This window comes from Lissotriton helveticus, chromosome 1_1, assembly GCF_964261635.1.
Source record: "Lissotriton helveticus chromosome 1_1, aLisHel1.1, whole genome shotgun sequence".
Taxonomy (NCBI): Eukaryota; Metazoa; Chordata; class Amphibia; order Caudata; family Salamandridae; genus Lissotriton; species Lissotriton helveticus.
The window spans coordinates 665,620,102-665,637,020 of record NC_136057.1 but is presented as its reverse complement, the minus strand read 5'-3'; the positions used below and the strand labels follow the sequence as shown (position 1 = coordinate 665,637,020).

General features: G+C 44.5%; 1 protein-coding gene across 1 annotated transcript in view; it reads left to right on the top strand.

Moving 5' to 3' along the window:
* The window catches only part of SEMA3D (semaphorin 3D), a 366,628-nt gene that overhangs the window by 297,666 nt on the left and 52,043 nt on the right, over positions 1-16,919 (top strand). Inside the window, exons 13-14 of the mRNA XM_078674186.1 lie at positions 10,145-10,233; positions 13,615-13,656. Coding sequence (XP_078530312.1) covers positions 10,145-10,233; positions 13,615-13,656 — 131 coding nt within the window. The remainder of the gene's footprint in view (positions 1-10,144; positions 10,234-13,614; positions 13,657-16,919) is intronic.

Genomic DNA, 16,919 nt, shown 5'->3' with positions numbered 1-16,919 from the left:
TCCCTGCATGCCTGGCAGGCAGAGAGACGTGCCACCGTCATCTGTCACCAAAGCCCCACTGGCAAGACTGCGGACTCAACAATACCAGTCCAACTCCAGTTCTGTAGGAGCAGCACTCCGCATTCATTGTCCCAATCTGTCGACAGACAGAAAAAAAAACAGATTGAATGCTGGGTAAGTACATGTTAAGTACTCCAGGTTGGAGTGGGTGGGGTAGGGTGCCAGCCAGTGGTAGCTGGCATCTATGGGAAAGGGGGAGGGGGGGGGGACAGGTGTGCACAAATAAAAAAAACATTTAAATTAAAACTTACCAAACTTACCATGACGTCCTCTTCACTAACGGACCTCTTCTGCTGAAACTGCAGTGCAGGCGTCGCAAACTCACTTGATCAATCCTGGCACTGCTCATATGCTGTTAACCAGCATGAGAGCAGCAGCTTGATTGGAAGGAGTGGCCTCTCTTGGCACTCCCCAGCACAATGGAGGCCTTCACATGCTCTTAACCCAGCTGGCTTCCGATAGCTAGGTTGAGAAATTCAAAGTGCGCAAGTCTGGCTGTACCTCGCAAGACGGCTGACCAATGAGACGCACTTTAAACAGTGCACAGGTAGCCCTCTGCCCACCACTCCTCTCTGCTGCCACTCAGTAGGCCCCGCCCCGTCCTGACACTCGATTCACAACGGGAAGATGAAAATTAAAATGGTAATATATTACTATTTTCTTTTTAATCTCTGGGACTTTGGCGGACATTGAAGTGGGGCGACGCTCCTGCACTCCTATCAAGGAGCCACCCCCATTTCCTTTTGTTCTTTTTTAGGTCGAGCAGACGTACTCTCAATGCGTGAGCATTGAGAGTGTCTGTTTCGACAACTATTGTTGCCCGTTAATGGGAATGTGGACACCGATGTGGACGAGCGTTTCCTTCGCAGTTTTCACCGCGGGAGCGCGCGTCTCACCCGCGCATGCGCAGAGTAACTCAGCCATTTAAAAAAAAATAAAAAATTCCCAGCCCCGAACCGAATCAGGTATCAGAGCGCTTTACATATAGGCAGCCCCCACCCCCCACCCCTCTGCATGCGCACACACAGGCGAGCGCATGCACACGCAGGCACACACATACAGGCACACGGCACAGACACTCGCTCACACACACCCCCCTCCCCCACAGTCACACACACGCACTCCAGACACATACACACACGCACGCACACACACATACACAGCCCGCCCCCCCCGCACTCGCGCGCGCGCACACATGCTCCCCCCCCCCCGCTCAGCAACCCACTCACCGGCTTCATTCGTGCGGCGGCTCTCCTCAGCTGCAGGGCCCGGCAGCAGGACTCTTCTTCCCTCCTTCGGCACCCGCAGGGTAGGCTCCTGCCAGCTCCGGTGCTTCAAACGCGGCTCCGGCTCCTGCCAGCTCCGGTGCTTCAAACGCGGCTCCCATCGCGGCTCTTCCGTTGGAGGCGGGGTAGGCTCCCGCCCTCCTACTTCCTGTTTCCTGTTGTCGCGCCGGCCTGCCTGACTTCCTGGTCGCAGGCTGGCACAGTGACGGCGGTGATTTGCGGTACTAATTAATTTAGTTATTATCATTTATTTTTAGGTCGAGCGTAGCGAAGGGACCTCGTGTATACTTTTAGTATACTTTGTAAATGTGGGAGGTGCACGCGCTGGGACTGGGGAGGTGCACGCGCTTTCCGTCGTGGCTCTCGGATTTGACCTCGTGAGCGCGCATGTGGCTCTTAGGTTTCGTTTTCCTAAGCGCATGGCAGAGTCGCGCTCGCACACATGCGTGCTCACGAGGTCAAATCCGAGACGCCGAGCCTCGGTAATGCCAGCATGAACGTGAGATTTCAACGAGTGGGAGCTGGGCCTGGACACGAAGCGCCGAGGGACAGCGGCAGCAAGTCGGAGCAGGGGCCCGTGAAGGCGGAGAAGAGGACCAGGGTGCGCCGGGTGCGGGAGCGAGGGGTGCCGAGGACAGCAGACCCAGGTACACAACACTTCAGGGACGGGCAGCTGGAGCGGGTTGAGCTTCTAGCGTCATCCAGGACGAAGTTTGAAACAGGCGAACTTTCTAGTTCTCTCTAGTCTTGCAGACGGTAGATTAATGCCTCACGCTCGCTCCTTCGATGCACAGATTCTAGGCGCCAGGTTCCCGGGCACGCTGTGGCTCTCATTAGGAGTATGTGATGGCGTAATAAACGTTGTCAACGCGTTGTTTGTGCGCTTACCATGATTTTGGGGCTTCGTGGAAAGTAGAATGATTGCATGAAAAAAGTCACACCGCTACTTTTTTTTTGCACGGGATAGCCTTGCCCATTAGCATCAGCAAAACGGTGCTAATTTTGCACAAATATATACGCTAAAGTGTGCGGATGTTTGCAAGTTGTTCCGCATTTTATATCTATTAATTTCGCTGTCATTTCCAGTTGTCGGTTGCGGTGGGGATGTCATAGGAAATGTGGAATTAAAGCAAATTGAAGACTTTCTCTGAAAGAGCACAGCTTTACTAGTGCGCGCCTCGGGCGGAGCAGGATGAAGCGTCGAGGTGTTTTATTGCGCGTCTTGAGGCGTGAGTGACATTGTAGAATGCTCATTTACCTAACTTTGAGCGCGCCGCAGAGGTGTGTCGCACTGTAGTTTATGTTGTTCACACATCATTGAGTAAGGAGCCAGTGACCCACTTGGTATGGACGCCCTCGTGGCTCAGTTGCCGTATCATGCTCTGCGATCGATGCCGGAAAACGGTTGGCTGGTGCCTTACACTGGCTGCAGGAGTGCGTCTAGAGGCCTTTAAACAGTATAGTGAGCTATGTGAGTGTCGCTGCCTGTTCACTCACGCCTCCGCGCAGCCGCAAATACATTGAGAGATGTGGTGCATTATAAAAAAAAATAATCAAGAAGCATCAATGAAATAAAGCTGAATACTGAAAGTCGCACGAGCAGTGTAAGGCTGGGCTAGAAGGCTGCCACAACCAGTAAACTTTCAGTGACAGGACTGGAGTCCTGGGAGCCTTTTAAATTTGTGTAATAATTCTAAACTATAATATACAACCGGCATTAGAATATATGGGACGCCCTTCTATGCCCAAACATGCATGCGTAACAGATGGGTTTGGTCTTTAAAGATGAAGCTTCAACTAACGCCCCCCGCCCCATCTTCTAGTCCGGAAGTGTTGACTACTGTCTGAAATGGTGCAATGCATGGCTCGTCTGCAATTCGGAGGCAGTATAACCATACGTACATACATTATATATTTACACACATCAACAATGAGGTCCGTATCAAAGTAACCATGCGCAGCTTGAACATACATACCACTGCAATCAAGAAAACACCAGCATTGCATGTTCTAAGTGTAAGGACTGCAGTGGTATGCGATGATCGTCACAGCATATATAGATACATCAATAAAGGTTAGTGGCTTAAAATTAGTTACACAATACATTTGATAATAATAACATTAATTATTAACAAAAGTCAAGATACAATTTAGTTTGAACTGTTTTCTGTATAAATGGTTAGTATGTCTCACGCCTTTGTGTCTTCATAAATAGTCACTATTTCTCTTGACTTTGTATAGCTGAATGGGCTAATGCACCTACCGAGATAGCTGTGTAAATTATATGTCACTGGTTGTACTTTCGAAAGGGACAGCACAGCCTTTCATGCCCCCAACGTTGGTAAAAGAAGCATCGCTGAGTTTGAGTAACATCTTATATTTTAAAGGGCCAGGAAACATTATATTTTGTGTGGAGTGCGTCATTGAAAGGTTCAGAAGCTCTCTTGCATGATAGAATTGTTCTTGTCTTTTGCCCTTGTTTTGGACAGCTGGCTCAGTGGGTAACAGTGCATGCTGCAGAGATGTGTGCGTGAAGTGCCTGTGGGAGGTACAAATCTAGGTAGGAACTACGCAGCCTCCTGCTCTTTGGAAGTGGATGAAAGGAATACTGTTGCGTTTGGTGACACTGCCGTAGAATATTGAAAGGCAAGGGATAATTTTAGTGCGATTTATAAAAGCCAGTATGAATGATTTTGTGTAAACGTGAGGTGACACGTTTGAGTCCCGGCAGGGACTCAGCTTTCATCGTTAATACAACACATATTGCATTACAAATGCTATAGGTGTCACATTTGTGAAAGTTAAAACTATGGGCATTGTAAATGACAAAGCTATTACTATAGCTATTTTCACAACCAACACATAAATAAAAAAAATGTAATTCACAATACCAATGGCTCAAACTTTCCTAATGCGAGACCTATTGCATTGCAAATGCTTGTTCTGTCTGGGAGATGGTGTGTATTTCAACTAGTAATGAATGGGACGAGGACTAGAGGGACCTGGGGGTAATGGTGGGAGGTCTACAAGAGAATGTCTTGGGCTTCATACTTTCTCAAAACTGAACACTTTTTTACAATTTTGATTTACAATGGATGAGTAATCTACTTTATTCGTGATATATCTCAGGGCTTTGAATAGTTGTTAAGATGTATAACAAAATTCTGCTAAACGTTACACCTTTTTTTTTAGCTTCTTTAAACTTCGGAAACATTTTGCAATTAGGTTGGCTTAGAGAGAACAGATAAGGGATTGTGAGACGTGCAGCAGCACTAATATGACATGCAATTTGGGAAGGCACTGTGAACGGAAGAAAGGCATTAAAGAAATACCCTGCAAAGTAAAAAAAAAGGGGGGCATTTTTGTGTACGCCGAGCTATTAGATGTGATGATTTGCCTACAGCCCTGATACTTCTTGGATATTTTCTTACACAGTAGTACAGACAGTGAACGATAGACCAGACGTACACAGGCAAAGGCAGATTGGTAAGAAGCAAGATGTGCAGACAGAAGGAAACACGGGGAATCACTGAAAAAGAGATTCTGAGCTACTGAGATACTAGTAGGCAGACAGCTGGATGTGTGTGCTGATTAGATCCACTTCAAGAAAAACTTAAGGACCTCAATTCAACATGGCAACGCCTCCTGCACAACCCTTATCCCATGGAGCTCGAAGAGAGGGACAGCTGCAGAACCTCCCGCCGCCAGTGCCAGGGAGTGAACAATCACAGCTTCCCCTCGGGCGAGGAAGAGGAACGTAATATAGTATAAACCAGAACGGGTATATTTATGTAATAGCAGACGCAGGAAAATATATCTACCTTCTGAGTACGTCAAAAATCGGATTAGTTTAACCCAAGAATTCACAACTGTGTGTACTGATAAAACGGTCATAAATTGGGTTTAAATCAAAATAACAAGCGTGATGCAAGGTAAGACATGTGTTCTTCATGAAATATCTCTTTACCTGATCTACTTCACCTGAAAAAGTACGAAAATTGTTGTCATTTTAGTAATAGACACATAAGCACAGTACGGGTATTCAAAAAAAGTAATTTAGAGAAAAATTTCATTTTAACAGGTTAGTTGTGAAGTCCTTTAAAACCACTAGGTGGAGCGCTAGCATTACTAAACGCGCTTCTTTTTGGGGGAACAGTCACTGCTGCTTATTACATGGCCTTTTATACTTATGCATTTTGGAACAGGTGTGTTTTGAACTTAGTACGTATTAATTATTCTGTGCATCAACATCCTGCAAAGAATAATTACCTGGTCAGTATTAATTATCTTGTTCCCAGGACCTTCTATGATATAAACTATTTCTTGTTAAGTTATTAAAAATTATAGGTTTATCAATATGTGTACTATTACAATGGGCTTTTACAAAGTTTCATATTGCCTTTTGATGGAAAAATAAATCAAAAACCAATTGTATTACATTCTTTAGATCCAAGCAAGACATTTCTTTATTAAATATCAAGTAGTCTTTATTTGAAATGTCATTTTGAAGAAATAAAGTAGTGTCGTTGCTGCTTCAAAGAGTCTGCTATTTTTATACACATTGTAACATTTCCCAGTTTCAATCCAACTTCAATTAGAAAGTTTGTTGTTCTCGCATTTAAGTCACTTTGTGCCTGAGACCATACCCACCTAAGATCCTGAATCACATCTTCCAAAGGATGGCTGGCATGATCTCATGTGCGGCTACGTCTCACCCTATGTCACTGCATTCCATGCACACCTGCAGCTACCCGAGAAGATGCTTTCACGATTTGCACCATGACAACGGAACACTGCTGTAACATAAAGCTCACACGTCATATCCTTCACTACTCCTCAAGTACAACAACATAGCACCATTGCGGTAGATCAACAAAAAACTTCCCACATAGGCCACATCAAAAATCCACGGGGCATATTCACGAGGAAGTGGCTGTGAGAAGCGTTAGCCTCCTTGGCTTAACGCCTCTCACCACCACTTCGGAAATGCCAGGCTGCACCCTATTCTCAAGAATGTGGTGCAGACTGGCGTTTCCCCCTGCGATGGCGCCAAGTCTCACGACTTAACCCCAACGCAGGCACCCTTGCACCAGAGTGCGAGCAGGGAGGTTTGTTTATGTACAGGAAGGTGTCTAAAATGATGTTACATGTGTGCTGCTTCATGCAGCAAACATATGTTACAAAACAGCATTTTTTAATAGGTTTGTTTATTTACAGGAAGGGACACCTTCCTGTACATAAACAAACCATGGCATTTTGCTATTTCCATGTGTGCTGCACAAGGCAGCACACATGGAAATAGCAAAAACGAGGAACAATTAAGCATTGCTCCTCGGTTCGCCACCTTCAGGGCCGGACTGGGAACCAAAACTGGCCCTGGCAAAGTACTCGGCTGGCCCTCCTCCCCCCCCCAGGTGCACCGGGGGATTGCCCGGTGCCCGCAACGGCCAGTCCGGGCCTGGCCACCTTTAGACTAGGGTTTTTCTGGTCTTAAGTTCGGCGCTGCCACCTATTATCGCCACCCTTGATAATAGGCGATAATAGGTGGCAGCATTGATCACAATGGGTGTTGTGGTGGAATGCCCACCGCAACACCCACTGCACGGCCGCTTTCACGCTAACCTTAGTGTGAAAGGAGCCCTATTCTCAAGGCAGTGTTAAGCCATTTAACGTGGCATTAAGCCACGTTAAGTGGCTTAACGCTGCCTTGAGATTAGGGCGCTGGCCCTATTGCCACGGGAACGTTAAAAATAGTGACGTTCCCGTGGCGATAGGGGCTTAAGAATATGCCCCCACATCCCTCCAACCAGTTAAAACTTTCGGTGTAACTCGCTGACATATTTCTTACCTTACGTGGGCCATGAAATGCAATATAAATGCAACTACCATCAGCACAGTACAGTAAAGCAAATTTGCTAAGCAGCACGCACAACTTAAATACATCAATGATAAAAAACATGACAAACCACAACATGTAACATTGATTCATGTGAAGCACACTATGCTGATGATCCGGAAGCCCCGCAAAATACAGCAGTGTTCATTGATCATCTTTGAAACTTGCCTATCTTTCTATGGCAAGGGAATGTCAATCATTACTTTGCGTGCACTTACTGTGGGAGTTATTACATTGTGACCAGTACATTTGGAGTGCCTGTACATTGTGATTTTTCAGGTAAGTTTAATTATATATTTATTATACACAGACAGCAGTCAGACTCATCCTCAACCTTCACACACACCTCAGGGAACTACTCTGGCTCCCGACACAAAAATGTACTCAATGTATGTGTGTGAATGAGAGATAGATAGATAGATAGATAGATAGATAGATAGATAGATAGATAGATAGATAGATAGATAGATAGATAGATAGATAGATAGATAGATAGATAGATAGATAGATAGATGGATGGATGGATGGATGGATGGATGGATGGATGGATGGATGGATGGATGGATGGATGGATGGATGGATGGATAGATAGATAGATAGATAGATAGATAGATAGATAGATAGATAGATAGATAGATAGATAGATAGATAGATAGATAGATAGATAGATAGATAGATAGATAGATAGATAGATAGATAGATAGATAGATAGATAGATAGATAGATAGATACTGGCCCATACTGGCCAGTAGGTAGTTATAGTAAGGGCCTATTTTCCAAAGGAAGAACTTTCTGTGCTTTGATAATAACTTTGCAGCTGTTTCACGAATGTTCATGAAATGTTCAAACTAGTGTACTACTCACTTCAGCTGCAGGCTGGAAAGTTTCAGGGTGATTTGGCAAGTGGAGGCCGAGAAAAAGGGGGTCTAAAACACTTTTTCCCTATGCAATTTCCCATCGAAGGGATGGTGCACAGATCTGGCAGATCTCTTTCTTAGATATGAGTGGCTGCCACCACTTCATCTCGGAAGTAGTGGCAGCCATATTGGGTCTTGGGACTCAACCTGAGTCCCAACAAAAATGTAAAAAAAACACAAGGGGTCAGGGTAAGTAAAACCTGACCTCCTAGGCTTAGTGGTGGAGTTGCACAGGACCCAGCTGGAGGCCAATCTTTTTTTTATTGTTTATTTCGATGCAAATTTGCAGAGAATCCATGACAATTTTTTTTTTAAAAACAAGTTGCTTTGAGATATTCACCTAATGATATAGTTATTGGCTTTTTCAGTGAAATTCGAAGGCTTTTTTTAAGAAGCAGATATTTTTATTTATAACACCTAACTATAAAGTTAGTTTAACCTTTAGTTTTTTTATTAAATATATATATATATACACACAAACACACATATATGTATGCATATACATATGATAAAAGACTTGACAAACACATACTTCTACATATAGAATTAATATATAGAAACATACTTTTACATATATAATTTAAATGTAATAATTTGTTGCCTGAATCATTATTTAGTCTTCTTGCTATCAACATTGCTGGTTCACAAATGCTATAGGAATATTTTCCTCAGTTTTCTGGAATGGTGAAGTAAGAAGGTGCAGTGCATCCCTTGGAACTCAAGGTAGCTGTGAGAGCACATGGACATTCACGATACAACCAAACTTGTGCTAGGTTTGACTAGGCACTGGATGCTATTGTGTTTTTGGAAACATTTCCACTCCCCTATTGATGACCTGACAATATGTCACTTTTCACCCACCTTTCTCTATGAGCTAGTCCCATTATAATTAATTTGTTTCTCTCTGTTTATTCACAGGTCTTTATATAGTTACAAATGTAATCTATTTGCTTTTTGCATTAATGTAGCTGAATTCCGCCAATAAAACGTGATGTATATCTTTACATTTCTTCCCTGTGGGAAGTGGTGCTGCACAAAGGGATCTGTGTCTCTATCCCTGCGGGTGAGCTACAAAGGTTGGGGTTGGTGCATCTGCACAAACCTAATTTTCTAGTTAGAGCTTCGTACCACAGTTGTGTCCTTACTATGTGTTCAAATAATAGTACTGGAGAATTTGCAATACTGGGTGGTGGCTCCCTGCGAGATAATATGGATTATAAAAATTGTTTTCCCAGGTGGATTCGGGAATACTGTGTTCAATTATCCGTGTTTTGCCCCTGACAGGGTAAATAGTGGGCTTAAATCTGCTGCACCCTACCACCTGCATTGAGCAATGAGTAAATTAGTAGGGGCTTTTTTGCCTATGAAGGTGTGGGAGCAGTGGTTGGGCATGCTCCTTTCTCCTTCATATTGAAGAAGCTTCTACTCTCCCCCCATGCAGATGGATGAGGCTGGGCAGGGCCCGGGCTTAGAAGCGGCCTGGACGCTCTGTGGCTTCGAGGAGGTCTCCAGGTCTGGGTCTCCAGGGTAGTTATTGAGTCTGGAGTTTGCAGGCCTGATAATTCCAGGCCTTGAGACAGGTAAACCTGTGCGGTATTCCCCCTCCCCCAGTGGTGGTACCGATTTGGGCCACTCGTAATGGGAGGCTAAGTGCAATGAATAGCAATTGTTATTTATACCCAGGTTTATAGTATCCAGCGTACCCAACTTAGAAAGATGAAAGGATGAGTTGCCATTGTCGGGCTTCAACCCCACGACCTGCAAACGTCAACCATCTCACTCACCGAACAATCTAACTGCTTATTAAAACAAAAGTAAATAAAAAGTGTTAGTTATTTTTTCTGCTTGACGGAGGCTAGGATGTGTGCCCTGACTGATTCAAATAACATTTCTGGTACAGAGAAGAGGCACACAGTAACCGTGCTTGCACCTTCTTAAAGATGGCTGGGCCGCCTCTGATAGCATTCCTCTCTGCTCTGTTTCAGACACGGGGACAGTGCTCAAGGTCATCAGCATTTACAAAGAGAACTTGGCTCTGGAAGAGGTCGTGCTGGAGGAGTTAGAAGTGTTCACGGTAAGTTACTGAAAGCTAAAGTGCCCTCTGGGGATAAGGTGTGTGTGGATGAGCACGCGTCTGCGGTGGGCGCTGCATTACCCAGTGATGTTTTAATACAGGGACCAATCCTGCTGTGAGATGTTAATATTTCCCCTTCAGAACGCGCGCATGGGGATTATAAACACAATTTCGTGCATTTCAAGATGCCCCTGTCTGAAAAAATATCTTCCACATTCTGAGTCGTCGCAGCACCCTGCCGCACAATTGCAGTTCTGTGTTCACGCCTCAGCTGCCTGTTCCAATTTATTCTGTGAACCTCAGCAAACATGATTTGCCCCCGCCGAATATGCCTTCTCGTTACAGCCGAGCAGCCGTGACCTTGTGAACGGGCTGCCGTGTGAATCTCTTTCAGATGGCTGCTTCTGAGAGATAGCGTATCATATCTGCTCAACAATAGGTTAGAAGGTTACCCTGGTAATTGATCCGTCTTCCGCGCTGAATCAGCGAGTCTAAAAGCAGAGCAGCATGCACAATATCCAGCATTGTCAGAATATGAGTTACTCCCGGCTCCTGACAGTCTATCCGAGCCCTGCTCCGCTTTACAATACATATGTTGTTAGCACAGGAGAGAAGTGCACGCATTGCCCCTCTCTGTGCGCTGAAACCAGGGGAGCGCCACTAAATTCAAAGCAGAGACTTTACTCTTGGTGAGTGAGGACTGAGTCCCCAGGCGTTTTCACATATCCGCAGTCGCGGCCCGTCCATAAGGGCGAAGGAGCCGGGGCCCCTCACCTACTGCCCTCAATAAGAATGTCTGTCAAGCTGAACAAAGGCCAGCCTGACAGACACTCCTTATTTTCAGGTCAGGCAGCCAGGAGCTAGCCTTGCCCTAAATGCGCAGGCTCCTGGCTGCCTGGGGTGAACTATGCTGGGCTGAGGATGTCACAGCTCCTGTGGGCGTGACCTCCTCAGCTCAGCAAAGGTCCTCGAGGCCCTCCCCATCATGACAAGGGGGAGCATCATTCATTGCCTCGGGCCGGGGCGCTTCAGTTCTAAGCCCTGAAGTGCCCAGAGCCGAATGTCAAACATGTGACACCTCGTCATAGAGTAGAGTGGTGACAGCAGTCTCACTGACCTCTCCCCACTCTGTGTCGAGGTTGGTACTGTACTGTTGCCGTCCCTCATTGGCTGACCTAAGGTCAACCAATGAGAGAAGCAGCAGTTACGATTCTCCTTGGACCTCCAAGGGTTGGGACTGCTGCCTTCCCTCATTGGCTTCTTAGGAGGAAAGGGGAAGACGAGACACACACACACACACACACACGTACACACATCTATTCACAACACTCATTACCAAATATTCAAACATACATGCATGCACGCACGCACCATAAATGACCAAACAAAGGCTCACTTACCTGCAGCTCTGCCTCGGAGGTCCCAGGAGGGGTAGGACTGCTGTCTTCCTTTATTGGTAGACCTTAGGTCAACCAATGAGAGAAGGCAGCAGTCCCAATCCTCCTGGGAGCGCCTAGGCTTGGGACTGCTGCCTTCCCTCATTGGCTGACCTAAGGTCAACCAATGAAGGAAGACAGCAGTCCTAACCCTCCTGGGACCTCCGAGGCAGAGCTGCAGGTAAGTGAGCCTTTGTTTGGTCATTTATGGTGCGTGCATGCATGTATGATTGAATATTTGGTATTGAGTGTTGTGAATAGATGTGTGTGTATGTGTGCGTGTGTGTCTCGTCCGCCCCTTCCCTCCTAAGATTACCGGCTGCCATTGTAGATTTGCATTAGGTAATGTCATTGCAGCCATAACAGTCATATCTCCTACAGTCTGGATGTCTTCATGGTCCTGATTTGAATGTCAACTTAACGCAAAACTATTCATATACCGTCACATTTTGATCACATACAATAAATCATAATTATGTGAAGCTTGAACAGAAGGATAGCTACAGTTTAGGTAAATATGAAGACATATGTCATATGTGCTCATCTATCGATCAATCTATCTGCACTATCTATTTTCTGTCTGCCTTCCTCCTGTGTGTCTCTCTTTAGTTCTATTGCTTTGTTCTGTCTGTATTTAAACAGCTTTGCCAGGCAGTGGTGGCTGCCGCAATACTGAAGTGGGGGAATAAAACAGGGGAATAAGAACATTTTTTTAAACGTACCCGATTATTCACCTGCCTCGGTCCTCTTCTGGCTCTCCTCGTGTCCCAGCATACACTGGGGCACAAGCTACCCACCCAATCCCAGCGCTGCTCTGATGCTATGAGAGCAGCACCAGGATTGGTCTGAGCGATGTGGTTTGCTGCTCAGACAGTGTCTAGGCACCTGTGTTGTTTCTTTAACCTTGCAGTGCAACACAGCTGGGTTTGAGAAACCTAAGTGTGCAAGTCTGTTTGGTGGGCATAAGACAGCCAGCCAAATAGATATGCGCGCTTGTGCCTACCACTCCTCTCTGCTATGCCTGGCCTGCCCGTCCCAACACTGCTGGCATTGGCTCACTCAGTCAGTGGTATAGCATTTTATTTTTCGCTTGACCACTGATTGACAGTACGGAGGAGCCGCCTCTGTTGCCAGCATTATCCATTTATCCATCCATCTTTTTGTCTGCCTCTGTGGTCATCTACTAATCTATTTTCCGTGCTGCCGCTCGTTTTGCCAGTATTTACATAAACTTGTCTTCCTGCCGGTCTGTCTGGTAGCCAACACAACTGTGTAGCTGCCTATCACTCCGTCTATCTATTTGTCTATCAGCCTGTCTTGTCGCCAGTTTCTACACAACTTAAAAACACGTTCTGGGACAACAAACCGTGAATGTCGACTTTGATAGAGTAGCCATGCTATTCTTCCAGATCCAAAGGCAGGGTAGAACACAGACATAGCTTCGAGAGTAGCTGTGGATGAACGGGGGATTCCTCATACTGAGTAGTGTGACATATCTGGACTGCTCCAGTGTGGCCTCCAACACTGAAGTGCGAGTTACTATGTAAATATATACTTCAATCGGCTCAAGCAATGTGTAATAATATTTTTATAATTCCTAAATGCGTTTCTGCATTCAATCCTCGATTGTTACGCTATGCAAAATAACCTATTGATTTTTCAATACAATTTTGATATTATCATCTGATTTGTCACCTTGTGTTCCATCTTCGGAACAATTCTTGAGTTATCACTTCTGGTGTAACATTCCGAACCAATTAGATCATTTTCTACAGTAGGTGCATGCCCCGGATGATCTGCCCTTCTTTCTGCATGCATGGTCACGGCAGCACATTGCAGTATCACCGCGCATGCGTGCATAATAGTATTGGAATGAAGATTAAATATAAAATAGCACCAACCCGATAGTGAAATATTACTACAATGACTATCTTTACTCTTTCAGCCTCCATCATCAATTACAAACATGGAGATTTCACTAAAGCAGGTAAAGTGCATGGTTTACAAATCATACCTAATGCATTATTATGTCATTTTTACATCAGTTTTCTAGCTGCTGTTAAAAGTAATAAAAGAAACAATGCTTTTTCTAAAATAAATGTGCTACAAACAGAAAATTTTCGTTCTGAAGACTGAATACCCAATGACACGAAAAAAATGTCCTGTGAAATGCTGTCTCCACACGTACATGGTTCACTAATAAATGGAGTGGGCGCTGACATTTACCTAAAATGCTGTAGCTGATTTAAAATGAGCCGTGCTGGTGAATAACATTTTAATTGTATATTGTAATTAATTACGTACAAATTGGATGTTGTTGTGGCTAACAGGCTGGAATAATCATGGGACATATTGACACAAGTAGCTTTGATTGAATTTGACTTGTCAAGTGAAATACCACGCCTGGCTATGCAATCACGCGCATGCTACTGCACAGCCCATATATGTGAGAGCATAAAATGCCCATTGCTGCTGCTGTTCATGTTTCCTTCAAAGAAAGCTCCGAAGATAAAAGATGTTTTCAATATAAGATGCGAGGACTCATAATGTATGCACTCATGCCCTGCCATGAATCCGGCTCCAGCTGTAGGTTTTGATACTAGTGGGGGCATTGATACATCTAGAGTGTGGAGTTAGCAGGGAGTACAAGTGGGCCCTGAGGGGGGCCCCTTAGCAACGAGGAATTGTCAGGAGAGTTAGTAGTCCCAATGTCCCTGGTTATTTCCAATTGTCCCCTGGTACTTCATCCAGCTGCTGTTAGCAGCCAAAATCTCTGGGTGACATGCACAGGCTCCACAAATGTATTGCTGATCTATTAATCCCAACAGCTTTTAAAGGGAGTTACAGGCCCCATTGAAAGAGCCTTGAAATAGCCCTATGGCTTTTTCAAGACTGAAAACAAAATAAAAAGATTGGGACAATCCTTAGGCAGTGGCGTACAAGGGTGACCCGTTTTTGATCCCAGCTTTGCACAAGCCAATAGGCATCTTTCTTTACTGTTCATATTCTTCCCTCACACTACATCAGATTGTGCTGGATTAAAAATTCCATTGACTTCTGCTTGTATATGGTATTGGGTGTTGTGGTAACTTTTTCAGGTGCCACAGGAAAGACAGGGGACACTGTGCTCAAATAATGAAAGAAAATGAGACCCTTGTAGCATTGATGTCCTGGGGGTTTAGCATACTTTTGGACCAGAAATGAGCATCAACTAAATCCATTTAGCATTTTTTTATTTATGTTACCACCATCCACATGCAAGTACAAGGGATTCAAAAGTAGTTCTGTAGTCCCTTTCTGGAAGAAACACTTTTACTGTTTTATGAGAGAGAAGTGGTACTCATTTGACTCTATATACTTTTTGCCAATGTGTTCCATGAGGGTGAGGTTAGTGCCCATGGTGAATCCAAGTAACTTGACCCTCAGGGTAGTAAAGTCAAGCAGTCAGATACTTACTTATGGAATATAAACTGTTAAACACATAATGATGGGTAATCAAACAATGTCCAGGTAGATGACAGTATAAGTACTTTACTTCTATAGACAAAATGCAATACTATTACCAAAATCTCATAGGGGAAAAATGTGTTATGCAGTAATTACAGTAATAATCACTGTAAGAAGGGATTAGCTGATATTAGGGGATGCTGTTCCCCATGCTAAAGTAGGTACAATATAGTTAGTACAAAGTAGTCTTCCTGGAACAATTGGTAGGTATAAGTCTTCTGGCCCCTCTCTTGGTGGTACAGCTTATACTTCACACAGGAAATGTGTTGAAGCTTGTGATAGCATGTAGAAGTCTCCAAAGTCAAAGTTCTCCCTCAATGCTGCTCCATTCTTCTGTAACATAGTATTTTATTCTGTGGTGGGGTGGTCTACTTTGTTGTAAGTTTTATAGGGCCTGAGCACAAATCGCCATTTTAGTTTCACATTTAACCTTGACATCTTTTTTAAACTGTTAGTTTCTACATGCTTTGCAAGTTTATGATAGCATACTTAGTAGGCACATAATCAAGTGGTCTAGTGCTCTCCGTCCAAGGCTAGGAACATTGAGCACAAGACTTTTGTTTTTAGTTGTCCGTCTGGATACAGCTCTGAGTTGAAAAGACAAACAAACAAATCAGCCCTGCACCACTGACACAGTGCAGTTGCAACAGTTGTTTTAGTATATAAGCCACCAGTGAGCTTTATGCCCCAGAGAAGCACTTATATGAATTATCCCAGGCTCTGTGACTGAGATGCAGCCTTGCTGATTCCAATCTCTATCCCTGTAAAGGACGGTGGCCTGTTCTACACCAGAATGGCTTCTTGATACATCATATCCAGGTATTGGGAGTTTGATTGTCCCCAGTGATCTGGCAGAGTGTACTCTCACTATGCTCTTGAAAGTGTTGGTAGGATTAGATTGGAGTATCACTATTTGAAGAATCATATAATCAAACAATCTTGAGATAATGATTGAACTGTTTATCTTCTTCACTATTCTTGTAATGTTAGTAGCACTGCTTTGTTTACTCTTGCTAAAAATTGCAGCTTATGTTCTTTACACAAGAATACGATTGCTTCAATAAATGTTTAAAAAGCCAATTCGTAAATATTTTGTGTCTCCCTCTGTGCATGCTTAGGTAGATCTGTTTCCATGATTTCATTGGGGAACTAGAGAGGTCATGTTCTGAGGTTGCAGATACCATCTGGAACCTGTTATGGTTAGGAGTTTGGATGGGGCACTGTGAGCTAACTAGGAATTGGGACAACATACTCTAATGCAGCGGCGGCCCTTGCAGGTAAGAGGGTGGTGTGGTGGGGCCTGGTGGGGGTGGATTTTGATGGATGATGACAAGGGAATATTAATTATTTATTTATTTTTCCCTCTTCCTCGACCATCAAAATATCACCCGTACTGGGCCCCACCGCTCTAACCAGCATGGGCTGCAGCTGCTCTGATGGTACGGATGGACCCAGTCCTTTTATTCTGAAGTTTCTATTTTCCACTAAGAGCGATACAGCCAACACTGCTGGTGATGCTAACCCACAACTGGTTCACAGGTGTACATTTTGACTGAGGAGGCAGGGGTCATAGCCACTTCAAATAGCACTGTAATGGTCACTCCTCTGCTGGTTTTACCAACTTGTATCAAGTCAGTCTGACTTTTCTAGGTAGAATCACTGAAATTCTATCGCAATTCTTGAAGTACAACTCACATTTACAGATGATCAGCCTTCTTCATTAGAGAAACTGCTTGATGCAGT